This window comes from Elgaria multicarinata, chromosome 3 (genome assembly GCF_023053635.1).
Source record: "Elgaria multicarinata webbii isolate HBS135686 ecotype San Diego chromosome 3, rElgMul1.1.pri, whole genome shotgun sequence".
Lineage (NCBI taxonomy): Eukaryota > Metazoa > Chordata > Lepidosauria > Squamata > Anguidae > Elgaria > Elgaria multicarinata.
The window spans coordinates 4,102,870-4,120,574 of record NC_086173.1 but is presented as its reverse complement, the minus strand read 5'-3'; the positions used below and the strand labels follow the sequence as shown (position 1 = coordinate 4,120,574).

General features: G+C 46.7%; 1 protein-coding gene across 1 annotated transcript; it reads right to left on the bottom strand.

Moving 5' to 3' along the window:
- Positions 1-2,795: 2,795 nt before the first annotated feature.
- On the bottom strand, positions 2,796-16,830 carry RAD23A (RAD23 homolog A, nucleotide excision repair protein). Its single transcript, XM_063119126.1, has 9 exons — positions 16,666-16,830; positions 12,571-12,732; positions 12,229-12,419; positions 11,392-11,447; positions 10,436-10,563; positions 8,551-8,626; positions 7,013-7,143; positions 6,108-6,272; positions 2,796-5,704 (listed from the first exon to the last, which is right to left on the bottom strand). Exons 1-9 carry the CDS (start codon positions 16,735-16,737, stop codon positions 5,591-5,593), a joined length of 1,095 nt encoding a protein of 364 aa, XP_062975196.1. The 5' UTR covers positions 16,738-16,830; the 3' UTR covers positions 2,796-5,590.
- Between the last annotated feature and the right edge of the window lie 875 nt (positions 16,831-17,705).

Genomic DNA, 17,705 nt, shown 5'->3' with positions numbered 1-17,705 from the left:
CAGCAAGTACAGCTTCTCGAGTTACTCCTGCACAGCATCTGGTAGTCTCGGGCGTTGTGTCCTCAGATTATGGACACTTAAGACTATTCTCCTCAGAAAAGCGGGTTTTTTTTATAATTGATTCAATAATTGGCTGATCAAACACTTTCATAGCCCAAGGAAGCAAAAGGCACATTTGAAAGACACCTACTCATTTAGGCTCAAGAGTTGCCTCATGTCAGTGACAGATTAGGAAAGAATATTTCAGCCTTCCATTCCGGCACGTAACCCATGCTTGTCACCTTTGCTAGAGGTTCTCAAGGTTTCATGCCAATATGGTTTGTTACAGATTATTTCTTAAACAGCACAAGTACTTCTGGCATGGGAACATTCATATTTGTATCTTCATCTTATGACTAGTAATACTGGATTACTAGCTTCATCATCTGTAAGAGGTCTCTGCAGAGGCCACCAGTGAGGGAGGAAGCAGCAGCCAGGCACCTCTCCACCGTGCCTGGGTCCAGCTCCAGCTGAGAGCCCCCTCCCTCCTGCTACCAACTGTCTCTGCAGAGGCCACCAGTGAGGGAGGAAGCAGCAGCCAGGCGCCTCTCCACCGTGCCTGGGTCCAGCTCCAGCTGAGAGCCCCCTCCCTCCTGCTGCCAACTGTCTCTGGAGAGGCCACCAGTGAGGGAGGAAGCAGCAGCCAGGCACCTCTCCATCGTGCCTGGGTCCAGCTCCAGCTGAGAGCCCCCTCCCTCCTGCTACCAACTGTTTCTGCAGAGGCCACCAGTGAGGGAGGAAGCAGCAGCCAGGCGCCTCTCCACCGTGCCTGGGTCCAGCTCCAGCTGAGAGCCCCCTCCCTCCTGCTGTCAACTGTAACTGCTGAACTTTGCAACTAAGATTGTAGTGCCTGAATTTGCTTTCCTTTCCCCCCCCCTCCTCCTCCTCCTCCTCCCTCCCAATCCCCTTTCCTTTTGTGTCATGTCTTTTAGATTGTAAGCCTGTGGGCAGGGACTGTCAAGAAATACTTTTGTAAGCCGCCGTGAGAGCCTTTTTTTGCTGAATGGCGGCATAAAAATGCTTAAATAAATAAATAAAATAAATAAGAGGTGTGTGCAAGTCTAAGTAAGAGGGTTTCCATGAGCACGAGGTTGGACCAGGTCAAGGGCGAGGAACCTCAGGCCCATGGGTCAAATTTGGCTCTACAGGGCTCCTCAGATTGCAACACACCCCAAATTATTGGGTGCTCTCCCACCTTTGGCACATTTTCCCCCATTCTAAAAGGTTCAAATGCCTCTCCGAAGGCTGAGTTACTAGCATCAAGAGCTTCAAGTTAGATATGGTGCTAGATAGATAGATAGATAGATAGATAGATAGATAGATAGATAGATAGATATTTTGCTCTCCCCTTTCACTACCACTAGGAATTCAACCCCGGAGATCATCTCCAAATTTAATTCAGCCCTCAGGCTGAAAGAGATTACCCATCCCTGGACTAGATGTTCTCAAGGTTCTTTCTAATCCTGTGCCTTGACTAGTGCTATTGATTATGCCTAGAGCTCACAACCTGGTCTATATCCCTTTGCATAACAATGCAAGGTGCGCATCCATTCCCATAAAAAGAATTGTTCTGTTGGAAGTTCCTTCTTTCATCGGTGAAGTTCTAGTATCTGCCCCTGTATTTGGATCATGCTGCAATCCCCTAAAGGCTTAAACTGTGAAGTAGGGGTGAAATCTAGAAAAGAGAATCAAGGCACTGGCAAATAAAAACATGTCTCACACAGAAGAGAACAGATGGCAGGAGGGGAGAGGAAGCTTCTTCTCCTAAGCATTAAATCTCAAGTAATTAGCCAATTTGGGGAGAGGCAGCCAAAAGGCAGCTGATGTGTGTGTGTACATGCAAAAACCTTCCCACCCCACCCCACCCCACCCCCAAGGACTGAAAAGAAATGAGCAAGTTGGACCTGAATTGTTACTCAGAGGACACCGTCTATTAATCATCATCTTGCTTGGAAGGGTCAGACAGCCCCACCCCCACCGCCTGATTGAGAATTCAGCTCTCAGCCAAGTTTTTCTGGGCAATGAGAGCACCCATTTCAATGAGCCAGCCCTGCACATGGTGCACACAAGAGGCCAGGAGCCTGGAGCAGACAGCGCAGCATCCAGACCAACAGGCGCAATCTCTGCATTACTGAGCAAAGACCCCAGCTGGTGCTGACCGGAGGAGCCATTATGTGAACAGATGACCACCAAAGTGCTTGAAAAAATTGCCTCCAAGGGGCAGGAGGCAGACCTTTACACACCAGACGACCTAGGCCCCTCCGGGTCTGCAGAGAACTAGAAAGGAGTGCCGCCTTCTGAAATTAGGAAGAGACCTGCGACAGGTAAAACAGGTCAGTTGCTAGGACATGGATCCCTGGTCTGAACCTTTCAACCTCCACTTAGAATCATAGAATAGCAGAGTTGGAAGGGGCCTACAAGGCCATCGAGTCCAACCCCCTACTCAATGCAGGAATCCACCCTAAAGCATCCCTGACAGATGGTTGTCCAGCTGCCTCTTGAAGGCCTCTAGTGTGGGAGAGCCCACAACCTCCCTTGTGCGAAGTTAGCTGCCCAAATTTAGACACTGCAAATACATTACTTTCCCACTACCAAGCCAGTATCCTTCCATGTTTTTCCAACACCAAATCAGAAACCCTTCTTGTGCCTGCTAAGAGCTGTTCTTCACCTCTTGCTCAGAGCTCTCCCCATGCAAACCCTCCCTTCCCATTGGGAAACAAAGAACCAAACACATTCACTGAAGGAGACCTACACTCTTTCCTGCCACTTGAGTGGCCTCAACAACTCATTTATTTCACACTCCATTCACAGTACCCAGAACATTTCAACCTGAGACAGAGAGGAGGCACGGATAGAACTCTGCAAGCCAACACAGACCAAAGGGAAAGTCAAAGGGTAAAAATGACAGGGCTTGCACTTGGGTAAGGCCCCCCAACTGAACCTTAACATCCCGTTACCCCGCTTTCTGAATGAGGGCAAAAAAGCTTCAAAACTTTTCTTTGCAAGCCACTAGTCTTCCTCCTCCAGTTCTCTGTGTCCATATTTGGAAAAATAAGCAGCTGTAGTTTTTCTCATCAAGAGTTCAGCATCCAGGAGATTACATGTGAGGGTGAGTATGTGTGACAATTCTGTGCCAAGCAGTTGAATTGTGTTATATACATATTTTGCAAGTTAAGCAAGCTTGTCTACATTTGCTTATTTTGCAGAATTGGTTCAGTATTTGCCAGTCATGGGGAGGTGCGAGGAGCTATACAGAACACTGACGCCCTCACCCTTTAAATCCCAAGGTCTCAAGCACAGCATTCAGCATCCAAATCCGGCTCTTGGGCAACACACTTAATACCTCAACAACCCACCCCGATATTCAACTGCCCCTGGTCTAAAAAAAAAGCCAGAAGTCAGCGGCAGTGTTTTTTAGCTGGGAAGTTAAGAACCTGGAGCAAGCAGTTCAGGTCACCTCATCAGCTGGTTTCCAGGTTGTTGTCTGAAGGCCTAAGACAAGCCACAAGGTCTGATGGCACAGCCATGCCAAAGCAACGTTCAAACAGCACCCTGAAGTCAACTGCTGCTCAGGAGAGGTCACTCAGTGGTTCTGGGCTTATTCTAGCATAGCCAAAAGAAGCAGCTTTTCTTATTTAACAAAGTGAGCCTAAAAATCTTCCTCTAAACACTCTTTCAAGCTTAAGAATGAGAACTTTCTGTCTCCTCTTTAACCCCATTACCATCCTCCTTAAAATCCAATTAATTTAGCTTATTCAAAACATATTGCACACTGTCAGTCATAGCCACACAACATTATCACACAATTTAGCAGTAACTTATGGCTTCAGAATTTATTTTTGAGGCATAGAGGTAATACTCTGGTTCTCTTTGAGAGGGCATGTGCTGAGGAAAGAGTGGGACCGCCAGACAGGATTGTTATTGGGGTAATAGGAAGAGAGGCAACAGTAAATTTCATGGTTTATCAAAGGAAACGGGGGTTTAACAGGTGATAACTGACAGTTTTATTAATGTTCAAAACAGAAACAACTTTGACCAACACCCCCACATAAAGGTGATGGATGATCTAAACTGGGAAAGACGTTGCAATTTTGCACCTGCCCTTGTAGGAATTAATTGTCAATTTCATTGGACACCAGGGACTGAAAGGGTCATAGATTAGATCAGCTTTTTGGTGAGATCAATCAGGATAGGTTCAGATGTAGTCACAGCTCAAACTCAAGTTTCAGAAAGGTACACCAAAACAGGAATTTTCTTTTTACACATTTCTCTATAAAGAATGTTTGTGAAAATATGTCAGTTTTATCTTTTTCCAAAAATTAAAAAGTAAAATCCCCAAAATGTCTAATACACAGATTTCATCTCCCAACTACTACTGTGTTTTCTTTTAAAAAAAGAAGTCTTCAAAATATAAGAATCTTTTGAACAGGTAAATCAGGTTAATACTAAAAAATATTAGTTTCCTTAAAACTTCCACAATGCAGAACATTCTTGAAATGGGGTTTCGTTCAATGAGCATTTGCTCCAAAATAGCCACTTTTAAGAGACTACTACACAGTTTTGTAACCTAGACCTCCTTTTGCTATTGCATTAGGTTTGCAAATTCCAAGATCTTAATGTTAAATGATTGTTCAGTATACTTTGATCTATCTTACATGGAGGTTGAACCTTGCTTAAGGCAACTCCCAGGAGTTGAGACTTCAAAGGCAGTTCAACCACATCTCTAGTTCTGCAGAACAGCTGGACAAAAACCTGAGATGCCAAAGGAAGAGGGAAAAGTTCAAACAGTGAAAGCGTCTCAGTGTTTGAAACTGGCTGGATCAAAGGGTGACTGTTCCTCAGCCCTGATTTTCAGGATTTCTTCTGAGAATGGATTTAAGAACAGTGTCCAGGTGCTGCAGGTAAGAGGGTAGGTGGTTGCCTTAAGAGGACAAAAGACAGAGTAGGGAAATGTGCTGTGGCTTTATGCAACCACAGGACAGCCTCTTCAATGCCAGCAGAGCTCTCAAAAAGATAATCAGAAGACAAATCACCCACCCAGCACATGTGGCGCTTTGGAACAGGAATGAACAGCTGGACTCGTTTCAAAGGACAGTGGTGGCAACTGAAGGGGATAATACTACTGACAGAATTAACTGATGGGCACAGACATATTTAGGCATTGTAGTAGCGTGCATTGATGGGGGGGGGGGGGAATCTGCAAACAAAAGAGCAATCTGTTTGAACACACGCAATCAGCTCAGATGGGAGAAGGTCCAATAGAACCCATCTGCTGTGTCAACCTTTCCCTGAACATCCTGCCTGCCAGCCCAAGGACTGTCATGGGATGCATCTGGGCTCAAATGCAGTCGTTGTTTTGGGGGGAGGGGAAAAGAAGGTCCGTTTGTTCTGCTTTTTCCCCAACTGCCCAGCTTCCAAGGTAGAGTATTTTCCTCCAGCCAGCAATTCGCCTGGGACATTCTAAAATCACACCACCCCCCAACCCCAGTAGTGCCCCTTTAAATAAACGGATATTTATATAGAGAATTTGATATAAAACTCTTTTCCTTTATCACTCGTCATCAAAGTTCTGACTCAGCAGGAAGTTGGCCGCCAGATTCTCATTCTTCTCGCAGGCAAAATATGCCTGGATCACCAGGCTCTCAGGGAAGCCCAGGGCCTTTAACTGTGGGATGGAGAGAGAAAGACAGAATAGAGAAAGAAAAGTTGAAGGTGTTATGATCGGCAGCACTTAACCCTATTTGTTGTACAACAGTCTCAGCTTTCCAGTAAGGAGCCAACTGCCAGCGATTACGCCAAAGAACAGCTGGCGTAAAAAATACAAAGCCCCTTACAAGAAAACTAAGCACTTGTCTTGTGACAATGAATTCTGGGGAAGGAGTACCAAGATGAGGACCACAAGCACTCTGCAACCTTCATCCTCACAAATGATGGAACAGGAGGATGTCAACGTTTGTAGCTTCACCCAAGTCTCAGCTTCCCATGATTTTGCAAACATGTAAGTCATGGGCATCTGATTTAGCATTTAGATTACCCCAGGCCCCTACTCCCCAACCCAGCATTTTTACCCTTTCGATGGCTTCTTTTTCCTGAGGCGTGACCTGGATGTAATTCATCTGAGGGGCTTCTTCCCCAATAGCACCCATCTCCCCTTCAATGTCTGCGATGTCAGCCATTTCACCCAGAGGTTCATTGAGCATCTGAATGAACTGCTCCTGATGTTGGCTGATTTGCTGGAAGAGGAAGAGGAGTAGTCACTGTTATCAGGTATTGTCTGAGCACGGAAATACACGCATGTGTGCATTGTGCACACACCCAGGACATCAGATTTCACAGAGAGGTCTCCAAGGACAGCCTCCAATATGGTAGGAAGGCTTAAGAGAGAATTGCCTTGCCTCTTTCTCCTCCTGCAACTAAGCCCCTGCAACTCTTAAGCGTACAGGATTCTCAAGCAAGTTGTCCTCATGATCCTCCCTGTAACCCCAACGCAAACTGCTTCGGCTCTCTGAGCGTACCATCTACAATTAGTACAAGCAAAGGCAGGCAGCTGAGCCAGCCATGGTCATCATCACCTAAAGCCAGTGTTGGCAAATCAGCAGAACAGGAGGTCTGGCAGCATCCTTTAAAGGAGAAACCCCAGGGAAGCAAACGCTCATCTGAAAAGCAAGGCAGAGCTCTAGCGGCCAAGCCATCCGCACAGGGTACACAACTGCACATGGGACTATCTAGCATGGGATGAGGTAGGCAGCCGTGCTGTGCTCTGCCTCCTGGCTCTGTTGAGATCCAAACAAGAAGCCACAGAGAGGCTGAGAGCCACGCTTCCCATGCTAACACCTGTGAGGTCGCTTCCCAGAGCTCAGAGAAAGACCCAGGCCCCCCTCCCAGACCAGTGTGACGTTGACCCTTATGGTTGCTGCAGTGCTGTCCCCAACTGACTGAGACAACAAACAAAAGCCCATCAAATTCCAGTTACCTGCAGCAGCTGAGGGTTCTCTTGGCCTAACTGCTGGAGCAGTGCTGGGAGCAAGGCTGGGTTCTGTTGGATCACCTGCCGCATATTCTGGAACTGGGGCTGGTCTCGTAGAAATTCCAGAGGATTCTCTCCTGTTGGCCAAGGGGTGTAACACCGTACATCCAACCAGAATGATGGCAAAGAGGAGAAGGGTTTGGGGTGTGTGAAGAGTGCACAAGGGAATGAGTCATCAAGCCTTCTCCTTTCTGGGAGGAAGCAGCAGCCAGGCACCTCTCCACCGTGCCTGCGTCCAGCTCCAGCTGAGAGCCCCCTCCCTCCTGCTACCAACTGACACTGCAGAGGCCACCAGTGAGGGAGGAAGCAGCAGCCAGGCACCTCTCCACCGTGCCTGGGTCCAGCTCCAGCTGAGAGCCCCCTCCCTCCTGCTACCAACTGTCTCTGCAGAGGCCACCAGTGAGGGAGGAAGCAGCAGCCAGGCACCTCTCCATCGTGCCTGGGTCCAGCTCCAGCTGAGAGCCCCCTCCCTCCTGCTACCAACTGTCTCTGCAGAGGCCACCAGTGAGGGAGGAAGCAGCAGCCAGGCACCTCTCCATCGTGCCTGGGTCCAGCTCCAGCTGAGAGCCCCCTCCCTCCTGCTGTCACCTGTAACTGCTGAACTTTCCAACTAAGATTGTAGTGCCTGAATTTGCTTTCCTTTCCCCCCCCCTCCTCCTCCCTCCCAATCCCCTTTCCTTTTGTGTCATGTCTTTTAGATTGTAAGCCTGTGGGCAGGGACTGTCAAGAAATACTTTTGTAAGCCGCCGTTAGAGCCTTTTTTGTCTGAATGGCGGCATAAAAATGCTTTAATAAATAAATAAATAAATAAAAGGACAACACTTTCCCATCATACCAGACAGCGATACCTGAGGGGACAGGAGCAGGCAGAAGTAACATCGGGGCCTGCTCCTCTTGGACTCTTCCCCCACCCCCACAGGGCAAACTGCCATCTTGGCCCTGTGGGGAAGAAGAAGGACCGAGGGGACAGGAGCAGGCAGAAGTAACATCGGGGCCTGCTCCTGCTGGACTCTTCCCCCCCCCACAGGGCAAACTGCCATCTTGGCCCTGTGGGGAAGAAGAAGGACCGAGGGGACAGGAGCAGGCAGAAGTAACATCGGGGCCTGCTCCTGCTGGACTCTTCCCCCCCCCCCCACAGGGCAAACTGCCATCTTGGCCCTGTGGGGAAGAAGAAAGACCGAGGGGACAGGAGCAGGCAGAAGTAACATCGGGGCCTGCTCCTGCTGGACTCTCTCTCTTTCTTTCTCTCTCCTCCCTCCCTCCCTCCTTGACTCCTTTTCCTTATGTGTCATGTCTTTATTAGATTGTAAGCCTGAGGGCAGGGACTGTCTTTTTTCCTAAGTGTAAGCCGCTCCGAGAGCCTTTTTTGGCTGAGGAGCGGGGTATAAGTATGGTAAATAAATAAATAAATAAATTGGGCCTAGCTATCTACCCGTTCCTTCCCACATTCCACCCACTTCAGGAATTTGGGAAAGGCAACCTACCTTCTGGTGCCGACTGCTCTTGGGGCTGGCTCTCCTGCATGGGTGCACTCTCTGGTTCTGGGCTACCTGGGATGCCCTGCAAAGTTAAAAAGGAAAAATAGAAGCAGAATTAATGGAACCATTTCCAGACTGTGTGCTTTTCAAGATTCCATCCCCAGCACACATTTCAACTGTTATTTGTTCAGAGTGACTGAGAGACTGGAAATTGGCACCCAACCATGTCCAGGCCCAGAAACTATAGATCTGCCATAAACTGCAGAAGTAGGGGTACTGGTCGGTAGTGATGTGGGTTTTCCAGAAAATTTTGCATTGGAAAATTTTCTGGGAAATGTTCCAAAGCAAATTATGTTAATTTGCATAGGAACATATTCGGTTTGCATTGGAAAATGTTTTGATACCCTAGAGCAGATGTTTTGGTCTACAACTCCCAAAATCCCTGCCTATTGGCTAAACTGGCAACAAGTGACCAGAGCTGTAGGCCAAAACATCTGGAAGTTGCCCACTCCTGCCCAAGAGAGATTTATTTTTGCATGTTTACTTAAACAAAGCTTTCAAAGAAGTAGCCCCAAGTTAACTTTTTGTCCCAATACAGCACCAAGTATTTGACCTTGAAATATTTTTTTTTGGGGGGGGGGGGAGTTAAAGGATACATAATGTGACTTAAATGTTATATTACGTAGAATTTTTTATAGGAATACTTGTAAAACTTTAAAGAGAATAGCATGCACTTCTGTTACATTACTAAAATTTAAGAAAAACAAAAACTGCCGACGCACTAATTAATTTTAGCAACCCAAAGAACTGTGTGTGATAGGCAGACAACCAGGCATCTATTCCAACAGAGTTCGACTCTTTCCAGCTAAGGTTGTTGGGGCATCTTTAGTTTCACTGTCACTCTTTATTAGTTCCAGTTCACTCTGAAATATGCATGTATTTTAATGTCATACATGTATTCTCTCACATACTTACTATGGATAATCATCTGAAAAACCTTAATTACAACTCTGAAACTGCCAAGTTTGCCTAGTATTGTATTTGCAATTGGCATACATTCATTTTCATACATACATCTTACCTTCTGCACAACACCGATGCAGAACAAAAAAGTTCTCAAGGGTTGCACTAAAACAACCCCACCCCCTGTCTGCACCCCACTCAGATTCAGCCCTGACACAGAACATCCTTTTGCAGAATGCTGACACCTCACACTCTTCCCCCATGTTATGCTAGCAGAGAGGGCACAAAAGCAAGGTTCATGCACAGAGCTAGAAACCCATTATTTAGTTCCCTAGTTGCAACAAGAGAGAGGGCCTTATCAGTGGTGGCCCCCCGACTGTGGAATGATCTCCCCGATGAGGCTCGCCTGGCGCCAACATGGTTATCTTTCAGGCGCCAGGTCAAGACTTTTCTCTTCTCCCAGGCATTTAACAGCATTTAACAACGCTAAGTTTGTTTTTTTAATGGACCTCAGAACTGTTGTTTTATAAATGGATACTGTTGTTTTTATGTTTCTGGTGGTTTTTTAAATTTGGGGTACTTTTTAATGTTTACTATTTTAACTTTTGGGAACCGCCCAGAGAGCTTTGGCTGTGGGGTGGTATATAAATGTAATAAAATAAAATAAATAAATAAATTATGTCAGGCAAGGAGGCCTGCCTGACATGGTCCAGAAAGGCCGGTGCTATGTCTTTTACAAGTGATTCAAGCTAGCAACAGAGGTGCAGTAGCAGACAGCAAAATGGGATTACAAAAAGCTACAAAATGAAAGGAAGGGAAACCAGGAATCAGGGTTGCGAGACCCACAAAATCATACATCCCTCACAGAATTGGAGGACAACCTCAAATATCTAGGTGGGAACAGGACAAGCCCAGCAATTCTCCTCACCGTTAGCAGGTACTCCACAGCCCGATGAGGGTTGTTGTAACTGGCCCGGAGTGCTGCTACCACCCGCTCTCGCTCATATCCCATTGACATGATTTCAGTCAGCATCGTCTCATACTCCGAGCCAGTAACTGGAAGCAGAAGCGGAAGACAGCTTTGCATTAAAGGAAGAACTGATATTACTGTCGCTACCTGATCCTTGCATAAGGGAAAGTGAGCAAAAGGGGCAACTGGACTGGAAAGGCAATAGGCCACTGTGACCTGCCTCCTTCTGTAACTGCCGCAGGCTTAGTCGCAGGTGGGTCACCCAGAGTGCCTCAGCCTTTTTATAGGGACTTTACCTTCTAAGGTATCAGTGATGGAGATTGAAATGAGACCCACTGATGAAGCCCAACAGAGGCTTCTTCTAAAGCAGCCTTCCTCAACCTGGGGCGCTCCAGATGTGTTGGACTGCATCTCCCAGAATGCCCCAGCCAGAGCTGGCTGGGGCATTCTGGGAGTTGCAGTCCAACACATCTGGAGCGCCCCAGGTTGAGGAAGGCTGTTCTAAAGCATTCTTCTTCAATTTCTCCAGACCCAGGATTCACCTTTTAACCCCAACCGGCAATACAGAACCCACTTTTCCCCCTTTTTTAAAAAAAAAATTAATGAAGTGGGTTGCTTTGGCTGCAATCCCTTTCTGGGTTCCAACAGGACAGCTGAAAATCATTGGTTTATTGCATGTTGGATCTCTATCCTCAGAGCAGAAGCAGTGGTGTTTTAACCAATGGTGTCCATCAGAGGGCAGCACTGCATAAACAAAACCTTGCTGTGTTCAAAAAGCCAGCTATGGATCTTGGGACACTAGAAATCTATCAGTCAAAGTAGAGGAAAAGGGATAGAACGATCCCAGTCATAGAAGAGCAAATCACAGCTGAGAGCTCTCCCCTGTGGTAAGCAAAGGAAAGGCGCTCACCTACCTAAGGTGGAGGCTGCATCATCTTCACGTCCCATGCTACCTGAAGAGGGAACAGAGCTGCAAATTTAAGAGAGAGAAATAGTAGCTGGGTCCTTCCAGATAACTGGACAAGAAAATTGAAGAGCCAAAGATCACCTAAGCAAGAGAACTGTGATTTCCCCCTTCACGTACACAACCTTTCTCGTACCCCCATTGCTGACGAGCAGCAGAAAATAGATATGCTTAAGGTTCTCACCACCACTGTTGAGACTTAGAGTGCTTCCATTATCACTACAATTCAAGGGTGCTCTTTTCAGAAATTGCTAGAGTCCAGGGTACAAGGTAACAGGGGCTACGAGAGGGGGCTGCCCACAAAACATGCGCTCCTACGGACTTTGCTTCATCCTTTCCTGCACTCCCCTTATAGCTGAAACCCATGAGATGTGATAGACCTAGGCACCCTCTTCCTTTCCAGGGCAGGGATACAAGCCACTTCTGAAGTGGGTTTTTGCCTGTGAATATTGCAGTCCTGCTTTCATACCCACTCAGCCCTCCACATAGAAGGGTACAATTTCCATTTTAAGATTGACAAGTGCAGAGAAACTTGGAACAAAATCTAACAGCCAAAGGAAGGCGTAGACCACTAAGGGCTGGCCTAATTCTATGCCCTGGTACGGCCTGCTCTAGCCCTTCGCCCCTAACTCTGTTTACTCAAATGCCCTGAAATACAAACAGTGCTGGATTTTCAGAACCAATTGTGACTTCCTAGGCCTAAAATCTCTTCCTCCGTTAGATTATTCCAAAGTCACCTACAAAACAACTGAGAGTTGTTTATGGTGATGGATCAAGATGAACTTACCCAACTATGGATTCCGAAGGGGAAATGGTCACTGTCTCTTCAGGAGGCTTTTCCTCACTTGATGGAATTGCTGATGGGGATAAAACCGTAACTGCTGTAGGCCGCAGTGTCTGCCCAGAGGAGGGTGTGGGCTCTGAAGTGGGTGTTGCATCACTGGGTGAGGGTGCAGGAGCTCCTGAGCCTGTTTTGTTCTTAACAGAAAACCCAAAAAATCCTTAGGAGAGGAGACCAAGCACTTCTACCCCACAGAAAACACACAGCACACCACCGCTACAACAGCTGACTGCTGCAGCACAGCCAGCCCTCTGCTGAACTATGAAGCAAAGAAGGTGCCAGCCATACCTTGGTGACCATCACCACCACAAAGTTCTTCTCATCAATCTTGTACTCCTTGATGGGGACATCATCACTCAGGATCTTGCCGGCATAGATAAGCTTCTGGCCCAACACTGGGAAGGCTTCCTTGCCCTTTTCAGCCTCAATCTTCTCCTTAAGAACTCGGACCTGTGAGGCAAGACCACCATTTGCCTCATTACTGAATGCCTAAGTAGTAACTCCTTTCCACCCCAATCAGCACTGAGGTACAGAGCTTCGAAGAGCCTCTCCAGCCATAATCCTTCAACAACATGGGTGCTTACCTGCAGACCCTTTGAAGAACTGTGTTCATCCCCACCAATAAGAAACGGGCTCAAAATGCCCTCGGCTTCTAAGAACCATTAGGAAAGCAGAACCTGTTGATCTGACCTCTGCCGCACCCTTCCTCCAAAGACTAGGGTGGACACACACTGCATGGTACTTCCGTCGTTACTATTCCTACAGCCAAAGGAAACTAGGGCGCCCAGAAGTACCAGTTACAAGCTACGCAATCTTTTCTTCTTTCAAGAAAAGACTCTCCATTCTTAAATATATAGTAGGATTTGTGACTGTGTGGCAGTGAACTTTTAAAGACTACCTAAACTATCATCGTCATCTATGCTGGGATTCCGTTTGACAAGAATGTTGTTCTCATAATTTGGAAAGTTTAGAAATACAAATTAAAACTTGGGTTGTTTTATACAAGCATGAATAGTTCTATCACCTGCTGTGATGCTGAAAGCCTTAGGCATTATGGACACGGAAGAGACACACAGTCATCTAAGCTAGAACAATGGCACCTGTCAGGAACGTCCTGTACACTTCCTCCTCTGCGGAAAGATAGAGGGTGCAACATGTGCCAAAGGATCCATCGGCTGAGATCCCAGTGTGAACCAATCAATGCAGGCTTTACGTACCGTTCCTGAGAGTCCCTACTTTTATATCCTACATGGCGGTTGCATTGCTGGCGATAACCAGCGCTTGCTGCTTCAAAATGAATTGGAATGCTCTGTAAGAATTCCAATTAGACTGCTCAGAACAGAAACGGTTGTGTAAACAAACATACACGCAGATACACATGCACCAACTCTCAACGCATGATCTTTTTCGGAGAGAAGCCATAGTGGCCCCTAACCATTTCATTCCCACACTTGCTAAGGCGGTGACAACATCCACAGCAACCACTACCTGGACATAAGATGCAAAGGGAAACTTTGCTTAAGACAGAAGAGCAGCTGAGATGTTAGAAGTTTCCACGAACTGAAGCTTGGACATAAACCTCACCTGAAAAGGACTGTGCCATTTTTGTGTAAGATCAAAAGACCATTTCAGAATCTTTATTTTAACATGTTTTACAAATGGAATCAAAATAGAACATTAAGACCAAGCTAACAATTGTATAAACTTTAGGGCTTTGTAGTCTGGTGTTTGGCTCTTACCTTGTAGTTCAACGTATTTATTTTACTAAAGCAAAATGAAAAGACAGACACTGAAAAAAACGAGGCACTCTTAGCAACTCCCCACTCTACATATGCACCCCGCTATGACTGTACCACGTAGACAAAAACTACTCCTGAGATTATTTACTTTAATATCTGGATTAACTTCAACCTCACTTCATTAAAACAAATCCAGATAGAGCAGCACAATGCTACAACACCGAGAGCCAGAAAACAGAAGCAGCGGTCTCCCTCTGATTAACATTGGCAATAAAAGAAATAACGACTTGTTTGGTTATTCACTGAAGGGGGCAGTCAGAGTTGGGAATTACACAGACAAGTTGTTTTGTGTGGGTGAATTCCAGGATTGCACCAACTAGACAAGGAACCAACCCATTTCGAGACAAGAGTCTTAACTTGATCAGGAAACAGATTTAGAACTGATACCGAACTTAAGCATGCGTGTGTTTGGCTCACTTGCAAAAGGGGGCAACGAGAAAGCAGAGGGAGAAAATAGGAGCATTCCCGTTACATACACCTGTGTTAACAGACTATTCTTATAGTACAGATCCCCGTGGCAAATGAAGAATAAATCAAAAGTAGCATGGAAGTATTCCGTGGTACGTGCACACCGGGGGACGACATAACCACACTAATGACCACTCAACCAGTTCTGGATGGGGCTAAACTCCCCCTGAAAGACTGTGTTTGCAGTTTGGGGGTGCTCCTGGATCCGTCGCTCCAAATGACAGCCCAGATAGATGCGACAGCCAAGAGTGCCTACTATCAGCTTCGGATGATACACCAGCTGCACCCATTCTTAGAGTCAGAAGACCTAAAGACAGTAGTGCACATGCTGGTAACCTCAAGGCTTGACTTCTGCAATGCACTCTACATAGGGTTACCATTGTACCTAGTTCGGAAACTTCCAACTAGTTCAAAATATGGCAGCCAGGTTGGTCACCAGTACATCTAGGGGTGAGCATATTGCCCCAACATTAAAATCACTCCACTGGCTGCCAATTAGTTTCCGGGCAAAGTACAAAGTGTTGGTCATTACCTTTAAAGCCCTACATAGCTTGGGTCCAGGTTACCTGCGGGATCGCCTTCTCCCGTACAATCCGCCCTGCACACTCAGGTCCTCTGAGAAGGGTTTACTTCAGCCAGTTAAACTAGATTGACAACCATTACCCAGAGGAACTTTTCTTCTGTCGCCCCCGGATTGTGGAACGGGGAGATTTGTAACATTAACTCTGTGTGTGATTTTAAGGCAGCTTTAAAGACTAGCCTTTTCCGGCAGGCCTATCCAGATCAATGTTAAATCAAGAATTTTTTAAGATGTATTGATTCCTGTTCTAATGTTGTTCCCCGCCTCAATCCAAAGGGAGAGGCGGGTAAGAAATAAATATTATTATTATTATTTATTTATATAGCACCATCAATGTACATGGTGCTGTACAGAGTAAAACAGTAAATAGCAAGACTCTGCCGCATAGGCTTACAATCTAATAAAATCATAGTAAAACAGTAAGGAGGGGAAGAGAATGCAAACAGGCACAGGGTAGGGTAAAACTAACAGTATAAAGTCTGCAGTATAAAGTATTAAACAGTATAAAGTATTATTATTGTTATTAAAGGAGAGTAAGAAATAAAGACTGATCTATTCCTGCAGGCCTATCCAGTGAAATTTTAGAATGTTTTCAGGATGTTTTAATCATGCATGGTATGTTTTAATGTGTATTTTATATCATGTTTTTATAAAATTTTGAATTGTTTTAGTTTTTGTGAACCGCCCAGGGAGCTTCGGCTATTGGGCGGTATAAAAATGCAAATAATAATAATAAGAAGAAGAAAGGGCTGTGCCTGGAGCCGGTGCGTGTGTGCGGGGAGAGAGCCAGGGAGAGAAAAGAGCTTTCCTATTATACGTTTTGTGGCCGGCGGATCCCACAGTTCAGGTCTAGCTCCTTCCTATCTCTCCTCTCTCATCTCACACTATTGCCCCGCTCGTGCTCTTCGCTCCTCTGATGCCATGTCTCTCGCCTGCCCAAGGGCCTCTACTTCCCTTGCTCGGCTCCGTCCATTTTCTTCTGCTGCCCCTTACGCCTGGAACCCTCTTCCAGAACATTTGAGAACTACAAGTTCAACTGCAGCTTTTAAAGCTCAGCTAAAAACTTTTCTTTTTCCTAAAGCTTTTAAAACTTGATTTTGTTCTGGCTTTATACTGTTAGTTTTACCCTACCCAGTGCCTGTTTACCCTACGCTGTCCCTGTTTGCATTCTCTTCCCCTCCTTATTGTTTTATTATGATTTTATTAGAATGTAAGCCTTTGCAGCAGGGTCTTGCTATTTACTGTTTTACTCTGTACAGCACCATGTACATTGATGGTGCTATATAAATAAATAAATAATAATAATAATAATGCTTAGAAGGTGGATCCCAAGCTGGATCTCGCTGCGAGGAGGACGGAGTGGACGGGCAAGTGAGGAGGCGGTTGCAAACTCGTTTTAAAAGAAGGCGACTGGCATAGCAGGGCCGGGGGTCAAATCAGTCAGGTACCGCCGGCAGATTCCCCACGGGAGAAGGGCCCGGGGTGGGGGTGGGTGGGAGAGAGAGGGAGAGGATCGGGCCCGCCGCCGCCCCTCACCGTCTCGTCAGGCTCCATCCGGATCTTGAACGTCTGCTGCTGCAGGGTCTTCAGGGTGACGGTCACCGCCATCGCGGCGGCGGCTACAACTGGCGGTTCCTCCCAACGGACTCAGCGGGGCCCCCCCACAACAACATGCAACTTCACGCCGCCGCCATTTTAATCGCACCTTCCGCGCCGCTTCCGCTCCCAGACAGGCCCTTGCCACGTGACGGGGGTGGGTAGGGAGGAAAGGGAAGGGAAGGGAAGGGAAGGACGAGGAGGACCTCTAACCATAGAGACGGGGTTCCGTTCGCTCACGTGGCTTCCGGTTTGCTTTAGGCGTTTCCGCTTGACGTTGGTAAACGCGCAGCTGCGTTTCCTGAACCGCCAGCTATTGGGGTCGGGAGGCCGCGATTCAGAGAGAATTTTAGGTGGGCGGTAATGTGGAGGCCTGCTTTTGGATTTCCAGCAACTACCCCTCGACAGTTTTCACTGCAGCACTTCTAAACCTGAATTATTATTATATTATATTTATTTGTATCCCGCCTTTTGCCCAATGCTGGGCATCAAGGCGGCCTTACAAAGTTTAAAACATACATGGGGAGCGGGGGAAGGGAAACAAAACCATAAACGTTCAAAATACACAACAGAATTATAAGACATTAACATAGATGGAGGGCCGGATTATTCTCCAAAGGCCTGCTGGAACAAAAAAGTTTTTGCCTGATTCTGAAAGCCCATCAAGGAGGGAGCCACCCAGCTTCTCCACGAAGAGTTCCAAAGCACAGGAGCAGCCACCGAGAAGGCCCTCTCCCATGTTCCCACCAGGTGCGCCTGTGAAGATGGTGGGACTGAAAAAAGGGCTTCTCCAGAAGATCTTAAAGCACGGGCAGGCTCGTAACGGAGAATAGTGTCTTTCAAATAAGTACGTTGATTGTTGTGCATAAGATTAACACACTTTGCCCAGGAGTTAAGGCTTGGGAGAGAGGGGAAAAAACCATACTTTTCCTCTGCGTTAGACCATCTGCAACCTGAAAAGCTGCTGTAAGCCTCCCTAC